This window comes from Lepisosteus platostomus, chromosome 18 (genome assembly GCF_059453375.1).
Source record: "Lepisosteus platostomus isolate fLepPlt1 chromosome 18, fLepPlt1.hap1, whole genome shotgun sequence".
Lineage (NCBI taxonomy): Eukaryota > Metazoa > Chordata > Actinopteri > Semionotiformes > Lepisosteidae > Lepisosteus > Lepisosteus platostomus.
In genome coordinates, this window is record NC_142628.1 from 7,203,299 (window position 1) to 7,224,244 (window position 20,946).

Below are 20,946 nucleotides of genomic sequence, written 5' to 3' on the forward strand. Positions count from 1 at the left end.
GGGGTTGGTGTGGAAGTTGAGGCTTCAAAGAAAGATCAGAATTTCTCTGCTACTGTACTATATATCAGACTTCATAATAAGATTAAACAAAAAAAAAAGGAAACCAAAATAATCTGATTATGCATTTTGGGCTGCTTTTCTTGACCACATGAAGATCATAGTAAAGGTCAATGTTATACATCCAGTGTAGCGTGTGTTAAATTGTGGGTGCCAAGTCTTCTCCGGCCAAGAAAATAATAAACTAGAGACCAAAGACTTTTGGAAGCAGAGCTTATTTTTAATGTGAGAAAGTGGAATTAATTTAATGACTAATTAATACAAATCTGTTAAAAACAGAAAGAATCTACATTATAGTGTTTTCACGAGTGCAGAGTTTTAATCAGTGATGAGAAAAGTGGTGATCATCAATGTCAGAGCAATAAAGGTCTCTAGATTAATGTTTATTTATAAGAGGCATTCAAAACATTTTGAAACTCCAGTACTTAAGACACTGACCATTGCTCTGTTCTACAGGACATATACTTACATTTCCCTCTTATCTTCATATCCATGTTGTCATCTGTGCAAGAATTTTGCTGTTTTTTCCAGATTGATTGAATGATAGACTTTTCAAAACCCAAGCAATTATTTTCATAAACCTGGCACCTCAAAAATGTCTTGACAACAGCAGAAGGCAAACAAAAAGTACCAGAAAAAATGTGCACCAGCACCAGTATGTCATTGGTAGTGCAACAGAAGTGATAAACACCATGATGTCTTATCGGAGGAAGCAGCTCATCTCTGATTGATGCCACTGTAAGCCTGCACACTCATGACCTAATCTAATATCTAATGACCAATTTAGCCTAGTGGCGCTTTGCCCCTTGTGCACGACTGCTTGGAGAATCCTCATCACAATCGGCTAATGACTCCATTGAAGCCCAAATCTGCTCTGTCTGGCCCATAGAGCCCAACCTGTCCTTTGATCATACATCTATATTAGATGAGATGATCCACTTGGGATCGATATCAGACAGTCAATTTAATAGCAGGCAATCATCAACAAATACCTCAAAAGGGTTGTTTCAGAGATCTGTCTAGCATAGAAACCATTGCTTTTGGAGAAATAGATGATCTAAGATAGCTGGAAAGTCATCACCTGCCCCAGACCTTTACCCAGGTAAAGACGATTTGGAATACTTGGATACAGTTCCCAGACTTATTATGGATTTTTTGGGTAAGGGGCAAACAATTGATTTTGTGAGGTTATTAGAGACTATTTCTCATAAAATTGTACGGTCAAAGATCAAACAGAAAGCTCATGCTAGCACACGAGTACACTTTTAACAAACTGTAGCTGGTAAAGAATCCAGTACACCCTAACTAACAAAATAAGATCCTAAGATCATCAAGCCTATCAGTATGCAAATCCAGGGAAGGAAGAAAGAGTCAATTCCATTTGATCTAGTCTGATTGTCAGCCAACAACAAAGAGAGTTTTATACACAGTTCCTAGGAATGTAGTACTGACTGTCTAATTGAGAAAAGAATATCCAGGATAAATTACTTCTTCACTGGCTGCATCAGTGCCACAGCTAGAAGTCAGCATTACAGTTTTTATTTAAAATTTGGTTTGTTGAGTGCTTGAATCATTGGTCACAGATTATGGTGACCATTATTGATTAACTCAGCGTAAAAATTAAAGCTAGTTAAAATTGAATTTTTAAGTACTCCTGCCTAATTTCAAGGTAAATTAGTGATAAAGCTTTTCCAGCCGTTTGCCAGATTTTCTCCAAGCCTTTTCAAGTAGGTAGCCCTTCCTTTTTGAAATGCTAAAAATTCCAGTGCAAAACAATATGTTTTATATGAGCAACATAATTTTCAAAGGAGCATGCAGATACAGAATATTTATCAATATCATATTATATTGCTCAATGTGAAAATCAAGGGAGAGACTACCAGAGGCCTCTGAAGCCTCCACAGACTAATGACATCTGAAGGATCTCTGTCTACTTGAGCGTTTAATTGCTGGTCTTAAATTAGATTTGAGCAATTACTAGTTTATGCCACAGAGATTAAGGAAAGAAAAAGACATTGATTTTATTTCTGCTTTTATATTAAGATAATTAAGTATTATTCTACTAAATATATTGCTCCTGGCTCCTTTTGCAGCTTTTTACAGGAATAGTTTTTTTTTATTTGGTAAGTTTCAATTCTTCTTTGACAAAATAATGTAATATGTCATAAGAAGAAAAGTGCTGAAAATAGTCTGCTTTGCAAAAGTCTTAGACGTTTTGCGCTACTCTACACTTTTCATTCAATGTTCTTCCATTTTAAACAGATATACAATTTGGGGTAATTTACTGAAGTTTTTGCAAATTGTTTTTAGCTAACAACTAATATTGGTCATTTTTTGTTGTAGTGAGGTTTTGGAGAAATAACCTTATGATATCAATGATGGGCAACATATGATAAATTTTAAATTACATTTGATTGCTGTATTGCTACTATAGTACTTCATACTAGTTGCTTTTACATAGTTTAAATTGAGTTGTTATAATCGAGTTTTCTGAGATTCTCATCAAAGTGAAATTCAAAATGACTTCTAAATAACAGACTTATCAATAACAAATTGTCATCAAATTGTTATGATAGTCAAAAACACTAGTGGAGGCCTTATTTTTTGCAATGATATACAGTATTGTACAGTAGCTCCTGATTCTGTGTAACATAAGACCCTTACACTGCAGTTTATATTTCCATAAAGATATGAGGTAATACAGTATATTGTGCTTATCAAATGACAAATTCTCAAATTATCCTGCTATTGTATGGTATTATTTTTAATTTTGTGGATACCGATGAAGAAGAACTCAAAATACTTAAACAGCTGGCCGGCTGACTTTTTGGGAGACTTGTTTTTCCAAACATTTTACAACAGTTCACAGCACAGGCTTGGAAACAGTGGTTTTGACTTCCCTGTCAACCCCCAAGTGACACAACTTAGCCAAGAGTGAACAACCACAAACAACACATGCATAACCATCAAGACCTCCTTCTTTAAGTTTATATTTAGAGTTTTAGGAAACCTGAAATATAAAAGATCTCTGCCAATAACACAAAAAGGGTGAAATAGAGCATTTGTACGATTCACATTTTAACCAGAACTGTAGCCTGCCAAATTGTCACTTACAAGTGTCCAGTTCGCTAACCAGAGATAACATTTTCAAATCATAAACAGACATTCTGGCACCCACAAGCTGTTGCTAATTTTGACTCCTTGATTCATGTGAACAAATGTTTCACAGATGACCATTCCCATAAACGTCCCTTGGTAATTTCACAATCATGGATATAGATGCTAATACTTCTTTGGCAACAATACAGGCAAAATATATCATGATTAGAACATATGAATGAATAATAACTAGTAAGTATTAGCAGTGCAAATCACATGGATTACAGCAGTGCCTAAAATTCCAGTTGTATTCCTTATGATCCAACTTTGAAATGATAACTGTGTCACTTGTGACATAATACAATTTCCTAATTAAAAGAGACATTCCGCTTATCCCTAAAATGATCAAGTATGAACGGATAAACATATAAAGTTTGTAAATTCAATTAAACTATTTAGATAACTGGGATTATTACTATTTAGATCATTCAGATCAAAAACATAACTAGATGGGGGAAGTAAGTTTTTGTTGTGACATAATTACATCATTAAACACATTTTTGGAAAAAGGAGCCTGAACATTACAGGTTGGTTAACTGAATATAATGAATTACTATTGCTGTAACAATTGATCACACATTGCATGTATTGCATGAAAATATTGCATGTTTTATTTCTGTGCTCTGGCATTGGCAAATAATATAGACTGTAGGATAGGGATTTAAGAGAGAAAAACTCTTTGTCAATATCGTAAAGGGTGATATTCAAGGTTTATCCCTAAACCATGCAGTCTAGTAGCATCATGTCATGATATTGCATTTGTGGTGGATCCTGATATCTCTAATCAGGTTTTTGTATGTTCCGTAATGCTGTATTGCATTTGCGACTATAACTGTTTGCTGTGCAGAAACTATTCTTTACATGGTGCTCTCAGATGTGACAATACTATAACTGGCTCATCAACACACATGGCTGATCAGTCCTGGATTGATTGCTTCCTGTCGTTGAGTCATGTTGAAGGATCCAAGTGATGATGGACAGGTGGTCAACGAATAACTCCAAGGTCCTGTAACTTTACCAGAGCACATTCTTTCTCTCTTTTACTGAGTCATGCCTGAGTTAAGTGCCGTTCAAACTGAACTGTGTACCTTCTTCTGTAAGCAAACGTCACCTTTGCAGATCCAAACACACTCGTAAACTCAACCGACTGTCACAGGGTTTATTTTTTATAGTCCGGAGGTTATGAGGAGTAGAGAAAGAGTATATGAGTTCTACTACTTTCTATTGCGATATAACAACTACTCCTACTATCATACTCGAACAAATTTAAAAAAAAAAGTAATATACCCCTGAAGTAATTCAGTATAGTTTCAGACCACAAGAGGAATGTTTCTCTTGATAAACAATGATACTATAGAGAGATTTGTTTTTCCATACAGACAATAAACTAATTTGAGATTAGAAACATATCTAAACATTTCTAAACAATTTGTCATGTGACGTGGTTTCAGTTTTTACTGAGGGAATCCTTTTCAAGTGAACATGTTTTTTTCTCTTCTGGAAGCTTAATACCATTTGATTTGAACGAATGATCATATTCAGATGGCGTGGATTAACCTCATATGCAAAACACACAATTCTGAAGGTTTTGTTAACTTCAGAAATTAGATACTATAATTTCATTCCTTCCAAACTGTAATAAATAACTCAGGCACTGCAAACAATTAGAGTTGTCGAGATATTAGCGTTATAAATGTTACTTCAAAAGAGTCTTCTTATAAGAGAAACATACTGAGCAGTTTTGTTAGATATTTCTGCAAATACAATTACAATGAGAAAGTCAGCTGAGCTTTGGTCGAAAGTTATTTCTAAAGAAATGAATGAAGATATAAATAATAAAGGATTCATGTACTCTACTTGCTACAGGCAAAACACCAACATGTTTTACCTTTGAATGTTTTTATAAAGTCATAACCATTAGACACTCCCATGGAAAGAAAATGTCACAGTCTTTCAATTTCATTTTCTCTGCTCTAATGTAGAAGTGTGGCTATAATAACGAGCTCACACTTTCATATTGTCAGTGCTTTATATTTTAAAATATGTGTTGCCATTCTACATGGCAGTTTTGTCAACATCATACATGAAAGTGAGAAAGGAGGTGCTTATGTTACTTTCATTATTTTTTGTATTTTGCATTTTTTTCTTGTTCTACTCTGAAAACCAAGGGAATTCCGGTCCACAATGCATTTTGTGACCCCAGTTATCAGTTATTTTATAGAACACATTTTATCAGTGAATATTATCTCTCTTACAGAGATTCCAATGAGGTAATAGTCAGGTTTCAAAAAGTAATTTACGCAAATACATTTACAAGATAACCTCTAATTTATCACTTGCTTATAATTTCATACAGTGTTTCAGACACTGCTATATTTATTACCGAAAAGCACTTGAAGATGATTTTTCTCTGCTTTGAAATACGATTGTCATTGTAGTACTGTTGGAAATTAAGTGATATATTTGTGTTAATCATGTTTTGCTGACGGGTATACATCACCCATTGCCTATCTTTTTGCAGCTGAGAAATTAATATTTTTTCTAGCAACTTTAAATGCAGTTTGTTCACTTTGTAATGTAGGGATATTTAATCCTTCCAATAATGTGGAAGGTCAGTGTGTCTAAAGGTTTTCTAGGTCTCGTTAAAGCAACAGTACCTGAAAAGCTCTTTACTCTTTACAAAGTTTGTCTTTGTTACATTAAACTGCTTACCCAAATATTTATAGAGAATACCGTTCGTTTTCTTTTATTTTGTTATGTTCAAGAACCACTGTTAAACTGCTCATTTTGTTAGGCATACCCATTTCAAAATCCAGACACAAGCTAACAAAATTCAGTTCAAAACATTTAAATGTTTTTTTTTTAACTTTTACAATGTTTTATAGTGAAAACGTTTGGGAATTTTAAATCTAACAGATCGTCTAAGGATTGTATTCCTGTTTTACAATATGTTCCATAGTTAAATGTGAATTAAAACATCATTTTTCATAGAAGTAAAGAATACTTATAGCAGAATGCGCCTGACAGAACTGATGAAGGCTGCTTGTAGCATCGTGCAAAAATACAACCTCACAAAAGGCATGTAACTTTTGATTTATTTTTTACGTCCACTTCATACATATTCATAGCTATATCTTCGCTGAAGAAGGGCCCCTAGCGACGGCCATTTGTAGTAACTGATTCACTCCTCTGTTCCACATCTCAGTGCAACGCTGCAGTTGGTAGCGTTTTCACAGGAGGGCGTATGAGCTGGCCGGACCGACGCATTACTGTGTGCACTTTTTTCCTTGAAAGACAGAAAATTAACTCTCTCTCCATCACACGGATTACGGCTCTTTTTAAAAGAACAATAATACAACCGCAGCCGCCTTATTTTCCCCCGAAACATTCCTGCAGCCAGCAGGCCTGTCAAGAAGTGGGTGTCTGTTCACAGGCGAGGAAGGCTGTGTTTCCCCGATGGCTGGCTGGAAAGACGGCTCGGTGCAGGAGAAGTACCGGCTCGTTGTGGTGGGAGGCGGTGGTGTCGGCAAGTCAGCTTTAACTATCCAGTTCATCCAGGTCAGTAAACCCGGTGTCTTAAGGCGTTGCTATTTTTGAGGGGAGCCTTATGGAGGAAGAGGCGGGGGGTCGTTGCATTGAGTAAGGGGGCTCCTACTTGCGGAAAAGGGGGGTCTGACCTGTTATTACGGTGGCTTAGGCCTGCAGAGAACCTATAAAATGATATTTCCCCCCCACCAGAATTGCTGGTTTTAAGGGGGGAAATGAAAGTTTCGGGGTTGAGGAGTAGTACCCACCCGCATACAGCCGGAGGAGACGCTGTAGTTTCAGTGCAAACGGACAATGAAGGTGTGGACTTCGATTCCTCAGCAGAATGACTTTGAAGTTGGTTTCATTTACTTTAGCGCTTGAGTTAAATTGCGGTTAAGTTCTTTTTTTAATAAGTAAGGTTAAGAATGACATTAGGTTTTTTCTGGGGGACGTCATCTAAGATAAGGCTTCAGTGCGTGTGTTTTTAAAGATTCGAGATGAGTCCCTTCGCCTCCTGAATAGGTGTAGTTTAGGAGTATAACTGATTTAAGTCGTAGGTCACAGCTCCTTCCCCTGACTTGAGCAGCTCCCCTTTAAAAAAAAAAGTTTTTGAAGTGGTTTACGCATTCAGGTAATAGATTTCTACTCGCATGGTTTAAGTGCTACGTTTGCCCTGATATAAAAGTTCCTCTCGGTAGTTTGTAATTACTTTTCTTTCCAAAGGGAGCTGAGTAAACAATCAGAGTAACAGGGCGGATCGTTTTTTTTGTTCAGGGATCTTAAACATTTGGAAGAAAAAAAGAAAACATTTGCCCTGCGGTGTTACTTCTTATGTAAACGTTTTTAAAAGAAACAACGCCTTCACAATCGAGATGTTAGTTTTTGTTTGATCTCTCAGTCTTGTCGATACTTCGGGGAAAAAACAATGTACTGAACAAGACTCATCTATAGAAAGTGCAAATACGCGAGTTTGTGTGATAGCCGAGAAAGTAAAAATAACTTTAATGCGCAGTTACAAAGGGCTGTAATAGTAGGAATATGCACATAGCTGAAAATAAAAAAAAAAGGAAGCTGGAGCGGAGTTGAAATTAAAAAAAATAATATTTTCGCTTACTAATCCACCCGTGTTGTCTTTTTAAATCGACACATTTCTTTCTATCTAGATGTCCAGATTTTCAATCTATAATCGTTACGAGCCACACCCGCTTTTGAATGTTTTTAACACAAGGCTACCAGAAAGAGTTTTGCTACTTTTGACTGGAGCTGAAGCCTGTGTATATGAATACTTTAAATTTAAAATGTAAAAAGAAATTGTTTGAATAATGCCGCATTTGAATAGAGCTCTTTATAAAGCTAAATGCAAATGTGTAAATGCTCCGTATATTAATGACTTAATAAAGATTTTATTCCTGAATATGCGTGAAATCAGCATGTCAGTGGTATACTATGTGGATCTTTATTTGTAATAACGACATTTTGTTATAAAACACCTGAATATCTGGCATAGTTTAGGATGCTGTTCTTTTTACAAGAACCCATCACCCAAGGTCTGCAGTAACAAGTTAGTTGTGGCAGAACAAAGTGAAAGGCAGCTGTACTTATGAAACAGCTGTCATAGAAACAGCTTTTCTTCAGTTGTCATTCCTCGCCTTGGCACAGATACACTAAATTCCAACTGATAGCCACTTGTTCCCCGCTTAAAGAAACATTTTTTTAATCACAAAGCATCTGACTTCCCTTTCTTAATTTACAAGGAAAATCAAAGCAATATTGTTTAGGAAATGATAGGAAGTTTTTTTTAAAGAACTTTTAGACCAATGCTTGCCGTTTTCTGCTTTGAATTGAATATAAATGTGCCAATTAAAAAAAGAAATCCTGTGCATTGATTGGCTGGAAAGCCGGTGTTTGAATTACTGATCTCTGTTCACTGACAAAAATGACTCCATTATCTTTTAACCAGAAGGTGGTTACTGCACATTCAAGTGTTTTTTTTTATTTTGAGATCACTGGAATGCTAAGCTCATCTAACTCTCAAGTTTAATCAGGCTACATATGTCCTAAATGTATAAAATGGAATGTGTTCAAAATAGTTTAGCAGCATAGCAGTGAAATACTAATGCTTTTGGTGGAATCTCTAGTCTTGTTTTTCTGAGAACAGGTAGACCCCTTGTCCTGTTGTTCTGTTTGTTTCCAATTTATAAGATAGGCAAAAGCCGATTAATGTTCTTTCATGGACATTAGTAGGGTTGGGTTACAGACTTGTGGTTGGTCCTAATAAACCTTTTTCAGTCTGATGAGACACTATCAGAGCTATGCTTGAAGTGTTGTTGCAGAATGTATAACACCCTGACCATATGCTGGATTTCCAGACTTATTTTTATATTATGTTTGACTTTAGATATGCTGGTACTTTATTTTTTAGCTCTACAATCCTGAAGCTGTTATCTGCTCCCTTTGAAAAGCATAGTTAATGTCTAATAGGGCTGGGAAATGAGGAGTGTTTTGTGTTTTTTCAGTCTGCTATGTGCTGTAATATCCAGACTGAGACTGTGCTTGTAGACTGTAGATGTATTCTGTTGGATTGCTTAGTAGGACTCTAGTCACATTACAGTTGGCATAACTACATCACTGCCACTTTCTGTGAAGACGTCCGTACAAACTTGCTGAGTTATTCAAACCATTCAGCAGAAATTTTGCCCGTTACTTATAACAACTTGTTTGATAGTAGTGGTTTCTTTTAGAGTGGACACAAAAAGTAGGAGGCTGTATTCATACCAGATAAAATAATGTGTCAAAAGAGTCGTTTGTTTTCTTGCTCTGTACACAAGCTTACAGGTTATTTAGGTTTTAGACATTTCATTTTCTTGAATATTAAAATGTATGGTTTTATTTTGTTTTATAAACACGCTCTTTGCAGTGAATGTTAAAAAAATGCTTGTTTGAGGTTTTTATTTATTTTATTGTAGATTTAAAAAAATAAGCATAAGGTACACACTAAGAAAACAAACATCTTATAGATTGTAACAGTGAGGCAGTGGAAGATGAACAACAACTTGAAGAACACTGAGAAAGAAATCGCTCAGCTTTCTATATGTCTTCCAAGCAATTCTATCACAGAGGACAAATGGTTATGCACAGCATTTATTGTTTCAAGTATTCTGCCGACTTATTGGTGTTGGACAATATCCAAGCGTCTTAAAGTGAGAACTAATTCATTCCTCAAGATATGGTACATATTTATGAGACACACTAAACCAAAAACATGGACATTTAAACACTGAAATAGAAAGCCATCTGCACTAGAAAGTAAAAAATAATGTTTTAAAAATTTAAGATTAGTACCACCACAAGTGTCACTTCAGCAATCTTTATGAAACCTATTGATTTGTCATTGCAATGAAGGGATACAATACACCACAAAGATAGAGCACTCTGTTGTATTTACAACTGACTGGTATCACTGATAAAGGACAGGACAAATAGAATACCAATTTATACTTTCTAATCCATTGTTGTTCTTAGGGCAAGGGAATCACATCATAATTCATTCATTATAGGAATGGATCAGTTGGTTCCACGTATTGATAAATTATGCAATTCAAAAAAGAGAATTAATGATGCATTGCCAAATGATATCTACATTGAGATAAGTCAAATCAAGCAAATTAAGATTTAACTATGGAACACTTCTGTTTTATTTTGTTAAAATCAGGATGAAGAATAAGTCTTTATCAGGCTGTACATGTATCATTGCACCAGATATGTGGAGGTCAGTATACACAGTATTTCTGCACTTGGATTTTATCAGTTGATGAGGTTGGGAATGTAGCTTGGGCCTGGAATCAGCTACTGTATGTTGTGATGTTCATAGTGGTTAATCGGAGAACACGTCCGAATTCCAGTGATATTTTTCTTGCGAGCTTGTTGTGAATAATTTATTTTTAAGCTACGAGTAGAAAGAGAAACGGTGAGCTCTGTTGTTTGATTGTATTTAAAAGCAAACAAAAAAATATGAACAGGAATACTGGGTAGGAGGCAGCTTGACATTCTATAGCTTTTCAGTCCTTGTTGTTTCCTTTGTAAATTCATTACCAAGCAGCGAGAGCAAGTGGTAGAATTGAATAATGCACTTATGTCATCACTATCTGTTACCACAAATAAACTGGTTCAGAGGCAGTAAATTCTCACTGCCATGCCCTTAAGGTCTACTGACTAGTGTAGAAACTACATTAATCTAACCTTGAGAAAAATCAGTGGTTTTTCTGTAGTTACCATTTTGAAACATTTCTTATGTGTTGAATTGCATTTGGTTATCTCAATGAAAGCATCAAGTATTGAAAACTAGGTAGCTGGTGTTATCTTACCTGTTTTGGGATTGTACTTGGTATATAAATTCTTTTTAGATGTGTGTTTAAAGAAATAATTCTTATTTGTCACTATACTTGATTACAATTTTGAAATTCAACAGAGAAGTACATGAATGTTTGTGGCATGTAAATAACCTGTTTTGAAAGGAATAGTTGTGGTTGTTTGGTTATAGTGTACACAGAATGCTAATGTATTTAAAATGTTACTGATGAATAAGATTTTAATGTAATTTATTTGTAGCATGTATTGTCCTTTCTCTCATTTAATTAGTGATTCCATTCCTCTGAAACGGCACTTATTCTGAGAGAATCATGAACTGCACATTTATAGTAAAGCAATGCATAAAGATATTCTCAATTCTTGTGCTGATAGTAAAAGAGCTGAGCTTAATAAGCTTAGCAGCTTTTAATTAGCCTTTTGAAGACCATGTGAACACATATCCCCTGTCCTTTAAGGTACAGTGGGCTTCCATGATGTCATGATGATTAAGTGCTTGTACAAATGACATTAAAATCTAAATAATGTTTCTGAAAACAGTTGCAGGAACTTCTATTCTTCACACATAAATCGGTTAACACATTGTCCTTCAGAAAATAATGAGAGCATTATTCTGAGTCATGTATGCTTGATGGGAGAAAACTGGAATTATAGTCTTGGAAATGGGGATTCATCGTTACATTTGTTCTCCGGTGGTTTCTTTGATAAGCTTATAGGAGGGGAAGTATGAGTCACAATGTGACTCGGAGTACCTATGGGATGTTATCTTTGCTAAGCATAAGTATTGAAGTGAAGGGGCAGACGTTAGGCAATGACAAAGTCAAGAGACTGGACTTCAGGAAACCAGGGGAGTGTTGAGTGAGATGTTAGCTTTTTCCAAATGAACAAAATTTCCCTTTTATATTATTATTCTGTGATGAGATTATATTTTCCATCATAAAAATGTTTAAAACAAAAATTCCATACTTGCAAGCAAATTTCATTCTTTTCCCCCTGTATCTTATTTATTGTAGTTTTTGCTTTGTTTGCATAGTAACGTGAAATGCATGTAATTACTAAATGGGCTAAAGCAAAGATCAAGCTCTTTCTCTGTGTCCTTTCGGCTTTATCTGAAGATCAGTACGTCACTTCATATTCCTGTATCGGCCCCGAACTCATGGAGATGTTGCCCCGCCTAGTTGCTCTTGCAGATTGTTCATTACGTCAGACTCGTAAATGATCTCTTCAACCCAGACCAACAAGTCTCCAAGGGGAGTGTCACAGAGGGATGCCATGTGTCCAGTAAATGTCAGCCGGGTGACTCAGCTTGTGAATGAGAAAGGTAACAAATCATTTGGGATTAAAATAACTCCCAGGTGGAACATTACAAACCGAATTCAAAAGAATATTATATTTCCGTGTGTCAGGCACATCTTCACATTTGTTTTCCCCAATGTCATAATATAGGCCAAACCTGTTGTAGTCTACTTAACTCCAGAGTATATATTTGCTTAGAGAGAAAATAGAGGTTTATTGCCTAAAATGTTACTTGGAAGGGTGTGGTACAAGATTCCCGTTGTGAACATGGCTCTACTGATGATGAGCATTATGCTTTTTATTTACTAGCTCCACAAATGGCATGGAACATATTAAAAAAGGAAGATTGCTCTGGTAGGCATTCTGGAAATGTTTTCATTTACTTCCTCCTTGCCTTTTCCCTTATTAGTAGAGCTGACTTTTTTTTTTAAGGAAACCGTTTCTTTTGCATTGTCTCTGCTCAGGCATTCTGCCCTTTCCAGGCTGTAGCTGAGGAGGGTGGTTTTGATTATTAAGATGTGAGGTCATATACAAAGCATGCTGTGCTGAGGAGTAATTGAATAAATATAGATCAAGATAGTGAGGTTGTTCCTGGGTATGCTTAAGCTAGGTCATGTGTAGGTATAGGTGTAGAATACAAATGGAAATCATTGTGAAAATCCTGCTACAAAATAGATAACCTTTGGGTCAGACGCCTGGCAGTCTCTCCCTGCAGATTCTGGTGTAACTGAAGTATTATGATTTCATAGTACATGACCGCCTGTGACCCAAAATGCATCCCACACAGAAGCTGGTCACTAAACAGAAACCTCTGTGCATGTGTGTGCTATCCTTGAACGATCCATGTAAAAACATACTAATAACTCTTCAGCAGGAAGTCCCTCAAGCAGATTCTGTGCCAGAAATAGGCTGTGATCCCACAGACCAGGATTGGTGAGCTCATCTATAATATGCATCACTTATACTGTCCTGGGTAAGGGTGGAACCATATAATATTAACACCACACATATAATGGTATGCACATTGCCTTTAATACAAAATGTTTTGTTCCAAAGCTGGACATCTGTTATATTGTTATATCTGGTCTCTTTACACATGAATTAAGTGCCTGTTGCATTGCAAAACTTATCTGTTACGGCCTGTTAAATAAAATAAATATTTCAAAATGTAAAAAGACTTTCCTATGAAGCTTTTAGATTGGTTTCAGAGAAAGGGCTCTGTTGTCAAAGGTACATGTTCTCACCCATGCATGTAATGACTCATCACTTTTTATTATAAAGTGTGTGAAATTAAAAATAATTTTATACCTAGGGGGTTTTGGTGTGTAGGTCATTGCAGGCAATGAGGGGATTTGAGTTGGCAAATTGTAAATTTGCAAATTGTAAATCAGTGTGGTGACCTCCTGACATCAAGTCCTCTTGATCATTGAGGCGGGGTTTTGTATCCATCATTCTTATGAATGTCAGCAAGTCTGGTGCTGGTGTACAGAATGATGCATGAATAATTGTGTACAAGAGAACAGTTGTTGACAAGGTCCGAGTGTGATGGTCTGAGAAGGAACATCTAGTCACAGCAAACCTACACTTGTAGTGATTGATGGCAGCATGACTGTGTGGTGCTACATTGCTCAAACCTGAGCTCACCTGCTGCCCTTCCAGTTGGCTTGTCCTGATGGTCCCTCCATGCACATCCTCATCCTGCACATGGAAGTGCTTGCTAGAGACATGCTTGTTCAGTCATCATGCAAGGAATGGGACAGAATCTCACAAGACAGCATCTAAAACCTGGTAGAAAGCATTATCATACAATCTGCAGGCTGTATTATTTCCAGTTCTTTGCCATGCATGGTAGTAGCCTGTGATTTTCTTAATGCACACCCTCTTTATTAGCCCTCTTGATGACAGTGAGCTTGTTAAAAAGATTGACCGTGAAATTATTGCATTGGTAATACATTTCTCTTCTTAACTTATACTTAGCACCCAAAATAGTGAAATGGTCTATTTCATGTAAAACTTCAAATATATAAGCTATATGCAAATAATTTTGCATTGTCTTCCTTGTACATAATTAGGGAAGTCTGTCATCATGTATATTTGCATAGAAAAGTACACATTAGAGATGATAATTAGTGGGACATATTTGGGACTATTTACTGCTTTAAATATGTATAAATACATCTAGCATACACACAAAAATAGACCTAAAATTAAGTTAACTCCATGGGATAATTCTTTGGTGTTTTTAAATTTAAATATTTTATTTGCTCTCCTGCCACCTGAATTTATTCAAAACCAAAATGATTTAAACTGTTTACAATCACTGCCAGTTGCTGTGGTGAGATAACTTATTAGTTTTGTCTTGCAAAGCAAGTGTGGATTTTACAATGTATTGCTTTGAATACTGCTCACTATTTAAATGCTGACTGTAGGTCAGGATAATTTACTTTCAAAGGTCAGGATTTATAGAAAATGGGTTTTCTTCAATATTTAAAGTGGGAGACTTGCTCTTCTGTTTATTTTTTCACCTATTTGTGTCTCCTATTTATCCAAGTACTTGGCAAGGTGTTTCTTTAAAATATGTTTTGGAATTGCAGTGCAGTGATGACATTATAAAAATATTTGGCGTCGTTGAATGATTCAGAGTATGAATTCATAGTTGGTAAAACCTGTAATTTCAAGAATGTTCCTTTGCCTTAGTTGCCTGGTGAAGTTTATACATAAGTTACACATTAAGTAACTTTATTTGCATGTGGGGCACAGCAGGGTTGGAGGCAGAAATGTTGAGCAGGGCAACAGATTTTATTTAAATAAATGGTTACTGCTGCTTCATCCAGAAAACTTTCCAGCAGATCCTTCTTGCAAACAGGGATGCTTTTTTTTCCTAATTGTCTTGTGTTTGGGTCTCAAGATAGCTGATGAATCCACTCCAGAATCGGACTGCTTTGGAACACTTGAGAGGGAAACTCGTAAGGAGCTCATTGAATTGGTTTAGGTTTCATGTGCTCTTGATGGCAAAGCTAACTTCAGGAGGCCTTCTGGAGGTCCAGAAAGATCTCTGATTTTTGTCATCGTACAGATGATCCCACTTGGCAGCGTTATCCAGGCAAGGGAAAAAAGTAGATGCTTGATTTTAGGACTCCGTCTTTCCATGTGGGATGCTGACGGGAGTATCATTTGCACTTAAATCTGCACTCCTGTCTCTTCCAAGGCTTGACTTGTAGCTTTAACATTGACGAAGACCTACAGTGTGGGTGTAGGAAAGGTACTGAAACATGTTGTTTGAATGGAAGACTCCTGAGTGGACTGGAAAAGCTGTTGACATCAGTGTCCACAGAGTTCCTGATTAAATAGAACCTTGATCAATGGCAAGAAGGTCAGGATGGTTGCGGGTCTTGTTGAGGCCCTTGTTTGCCTCCATAGCTTCTGTCCATGTCTCATCATTTTCCACCTGCTACACTGATGGCTGTGCTGTACAGTTATTTAAGCTAAGTGTTGTCAAGGGTTACTTTATAGGTTAAATTTCAGTGTCAATGTAAGAAATAATTACAGAGAATTCTCTTCATATTTGTGGTGGTTGTTGAATAAGCTGGTTGCTTATTCCATTCTTTTTAATATGGGAATAGTTGATGCAGCTACATACTTATTTTTATTATTTTTTTCAGTTCATTTCTGTCCTTAATAATTTGTTTTGTAAAACCAGAGCAGCAATGAACTTAGGCCAAGTGTACTAAATGGTGCACAATTTCATTGTTTGCTTGCTTGTCAAAAGAGTGATTCTTGACTGTCTATTTTTAGAAATGAGATCTATCTTATGAATTCTCTATAAAAATATTAACTAAAAATCATTTTGCAGCTCATTCTTCTGCAATATCACTGTTTCTTAAAGAAAACAAAATAAGTACCTTGTTTTGGATAACAAGATATAAATGTTTAATTTTGACAGTAAATCCAGGTATTTTTCTATTAGGCAATTGTGAAAGTTTTTCCAGATTAAATATGATGTGATCTATGCCAAGCCTGATAATGGAGCAGATGGAATGGTACTGTTTGTTTTTCAACGGAAGAATCAACTGTTTTCAGTAGCAACAGAAAAAGCTCATTTTTTTCTGAATTCTCACGTTTGTGTGGCTGCTGCTTTAGTACTTGGAAAGAGGCCATCAGTGAAATGTTTCTCAGCAAGAACACCAATGTTTATACATAAACACACAAGTACTGTAAAGTAGCCTGCTGCTGATAGCATTTCATATTTAATTTTGTGTCAAACTGTTCATCACAATCGAGTCTTGGTGACTCTGCAATTGCAAATATTCTTCAGTTTCTTCTTAAGTTGCATAAAGGGTATTACTAAGATTTATAGGCAGTCATGTTATAAACATTGTTAATGTTTGAAATTTAAAATAAACTTACGGCATTAGAGGACCTGCAGACAAACCAGTGGACCTTCATACATCAAAGTCATGTCTTTCTCTTTTTAGAAAGTACGTCTTTGTTTATTTTAAAGTGCTTGGCTAGAAGATTTGCTTAAAATTTGATATAGTTGCAGACAGGTGTGTTTTGGGTAAAAAAACATAAAAATGGCAAAATGATTTCTGTGAATTCCAGTTATGCTATTGTTAAAAAGTCCATTAAAGATTAAGCAACAATTGGGTTTCAAGTTAAATATGTTGATTGTCAAAATACTTTTGCCAAAATATTTTTTTTTTGTATTTTGTGCGTATAATAATTTATCTTGGCTACATTGCTAATTTACAATGCAAGGGATCAACAGAATAATTAGAAATTGTTACAAGTGGTTTATAAATTGGCACGTGGCCCATGAATGTTACAGTAGATTGATTTAGATCTTTGCTACAGACTTGGTTGGATTCTAACCATAAAAACGGATGTACAGTGTCAATTGTAAGACTAAGACTAGTCTGCAGTTAAATTGCAGTGTGCAGTGCTACTCTTCTGAAATAAAAACATTGAGTCAACTTACAGTGCCTTCCTAAGGCCTGTGAGGAATTAATTTGAGTGGTTACAAAGGCCGAGAGCACAGTTGTTTAAGATGCCTTTCTGCAGAGGTAGGGAGCATTAATGGTGTTAGGTTTGATTAATGTGGTTCTTAAGCTTAGTGCACTGTACAGTGCAGATATCATCACTTCTGTTACTGGTACACACTTTACTGAACAGGAACACCATTCAGTTCACCATTCACCATTCATGCCAGTAGTGGAGCATTGTGTTTAAATTTTATTGCGCATTGAATTGTCCCTCTCCTCTGGTGGGCTGTTTTTTAATTGTTTAAAGAAAATAATACAAAGTAATATGTGCATGGTTACTTATTCTTGGTCTTGTCTGTTGAATGAATCTTTTCAAGGGGTAAGCGGAGCTATCTGTAGGAGCTGCCTTCCTTGAACAAGGTGTTAAACAGGTTCTATGGCACAGATTGTAAGCGTAGGGAGTTTCAAACCTCAGTTTTTTGTCTAAATGTACTTGTCTTAATTGGCCTACCTCAATTTTCCACTTAATTCAATTGATAAAGCACCTTCTCACTTTGTGTTGTATGGCTGTTGGTGCATCATGGCTGCTCTGAGTTACTATGGTGGGTGGCTGTGGTTTGAATTGGGTCCTCTTCTGCATTTTGAGATCCCCTAGGATACAATAAGCATTTTAGTTTGTTTTATTCAGATTGTACGTTTAGATGTTCTCGTTTTGATCTCTTTAATCATAGAGAGCATAAATCGAGTGATACTTTAGATACTCCTAGATACACAGTTTTTATGAAGCATCTGTTGTCATAAAGTCAAGATATAAGAATTGCAATTGTCACGTGATTATAGAAATAAATTATATGAGTGTAATGAGGCATTTGTTTTCACAATATAAACCTCACATGAACAACACGTAAAGCAGGTAATTCATTGTTTCTTTTACTTTTGAAAAGTAAATTACTACATTTCACAGTTCAGAAAATCTAAGAATAATTTATTAATTCTCAGTTATGTAAATTTGATCATTTATAGATAAACCTTGAGATTTGTTTGTTTATGTATGTTCTTCAGAGGTAAGTGTTGTTTAATTTGGCTCAGTCTGACTAAACCTTGGAAATGACTAAAAGTTAAGATATGGCACTGAGTTGAACAGATGAGTCTTTAAAATTAAACATATAACGGATTTTCTCCAGTCTTATGTCTTTTAGTACATTTCCACCACACCTTTTTTTCAGTTGTCGCTTCATATTCACGTGTGGCTTTTTCAAACGCTAAAATTTCATTTGAGGTATCCTGTTTACATGAACTTACTACAGGAAGAAACTGAAAACATTCACTGCAGATTTGTTTTCTCAGTTTTTCTTTAAAAAAAAAATTTGTGCTTCCTTGGTTAAACAAAATAGAAAGTTCAGAGAGTGTGGAATTATTTTCAAAGTAGGTGGTCTTATAATTTTAAATGCAAAGAACAAAACAAGAATCTAACCTATATTGTTTGCTACCTAATGAGCACGAAAAAGAAAATGCTTTGTTCTTGTGGAAAAAAATGAAAAGGATTGGTGCAGTTAGCTACACACAGTTTGTAATTCATGTTTTTGGGCATTCTGATAACCTGATTCATCCCCAGAGCCAATCTTTTTTAGGTATATGTATACCAGATGAATGTAATCATGTTCTATCTCAGCATGAAGACGTACACATTAAAGAAATACCTAGCTTCAGGCTTTCAGGCTTCACAAAGTTTAATGGTTGCTGAATAAGTAACATAAGCTGTGAATTTAGAAGCATTTGTTTTAAGGCCTATAAAATGATAACCAATATCAATTATAGCTTTATAATTACGCTGAATGTTTGAAGTATTTTTAAATTGTTTCTAGAAGAGGATGAAGTCATTGAAATAAAAATACATTGGTTTCTGGGGGACTGCCTAGTGTTTTTGCTGCTAGAGGCGCTCTTTCTGAGTGGGCAGAGCTCTGTGATCGAGACTGGGATAGACGTGTGAATCAGGGTTAGCTGGCCCGGTCCTTCTGACAATGGGGACATCTGTGGGCTCACAGTGATGTAGATGAGGGACACCCTTCTCCTCCAGTTGACACTGAAACTCATGTGTATTGTAGTGTAAAGAGATGAATGGCTTCATGGCTACTGGGTTGAAGGAGCCTGTCCTTCATTCTCCAGGTATGAATGTAGGGGTTGTCAGTGTAAGACACAATGGGTTCCAATCAGAAAGTTGTATAATAAAACTATTATCTCATGTCTCCTGAGATGGATAGCCGATTGCATAAAACCTATCAAATGTCCAATCAATGTCAATATGTAACGCCACCATCTTTATGTATCTAGCACCACTGCTCTTACACATTTAACGTGTACACATGAGGAAGAGAGATGAGGATAAGTGCTGAATGCCACAAGCTGTCCCCAGTTGTTCCTTGCGTTTTTCCTGTCTTTCAACCTGAACATCTCTAAAGCACGGGGGAAGCGTACGAACATACAACACATATAACAATGTGCTTTGGGAGACCACCACAGCAGCTGGATGTCAATGGCTGTTTTTATTGTCTCAGAAATTAGAATTAAAGCAGAACATTAGACCCCTGCCTCCCCAGGCCCACAGCCACAAATACCCTTTACAGATATTTAGCTCCCGTGTTCTTGTCCTCAGCAGCTTGTCTGCTGTGATGCTTGAAGCACTCGTGTTTGTAATTCACTCTGTGTTCTCAGGTGATTTCCACTGTCTTGACTCTTGATGTGGAGAGAATTCTGCCTTGTAACGGGCCACTGCACATACAGTAAATCGCAAACACAGTGTTTACCCGCTTGGCTGGGTTACAGACACTGAGCCGCAGTGGACCGTCATGATCTCATTGAAGGCTGACCCGGATCGATCAGGCTCTTCCCAGATCGCAAAGCCTGGCTTTTCTGCTGTACAAAACAGTCATGTGTTGACAGAATGCTAAATTTGTCCCCAAATGTGTGGGAAATCATGCTTTTTTAGGTTTTGACATGTTGGGATTAACTCTTAGTACTGGTTTGCATTTTTAGATCTTAGTTTAAGGCAGAAATAACAAGTAATCTGTGTGATGGACTGGCTTACTGTCCAGATTGCATCTTTGTTCCCATTTTCTGTCAGGTTAGGTACTTAGGGTCTGAGCTGACTTAACACCCTGTACTGGACTAAGCAATTGTTGAATGTGGATGACTATTGTAGTGCATATACATTATATATTTTCAGATATCACAATTGTGCAAGAAGGTGACCCCTTGAATGATAGAAAGATGGCATTTTTGTCTTTGGTCTCCCTGTTTCTGTACTGATTTCGGCAATAAATCCCAGAGTACTGCATCTTTAAGAACTATTGTTGCTTCATCAGAAATATGCTACACCCACCAGTGTTAAAATATTTTTTACGACTGAGGGGCCCTTTGTTAAGGGCTATGCAAAGTAAAGCATAGAATCCCCACAAAATAATTCCCAGAGTGATAAATTGGTTTAATATTAATTTAGGTAAAGGATGCAGCATTTGATGAAGTTAACATTTTCTTACTTGTACAAGTATTCTAGCAGGTT

General features: G+C 36.2%; 1 protein-coding gene across 1 annotated transcript in view; it reads left to right on the top strand.

The window, feature by feature from the left end:
• Positions 1–6,396: 6,396 nt before the first annotated feature.
• Positions 6,397–20,946, top strand: part of rras2 (RAS related 2) — a 46,934-nt gene continuing 32,384 nt past the window's right edge. The window contains exon 1 of the mRNA XM_088611057.1: positions 6,397–6,774. Coding sequence (XP_088467183.1) covers positions 6,673–6,774 — 102 coding nt within the window. The 5' untranslated portion in view covers positions 6,397–6,672. The remainder of the gene's footprint in view (positions 6,775–20,946) is intronic.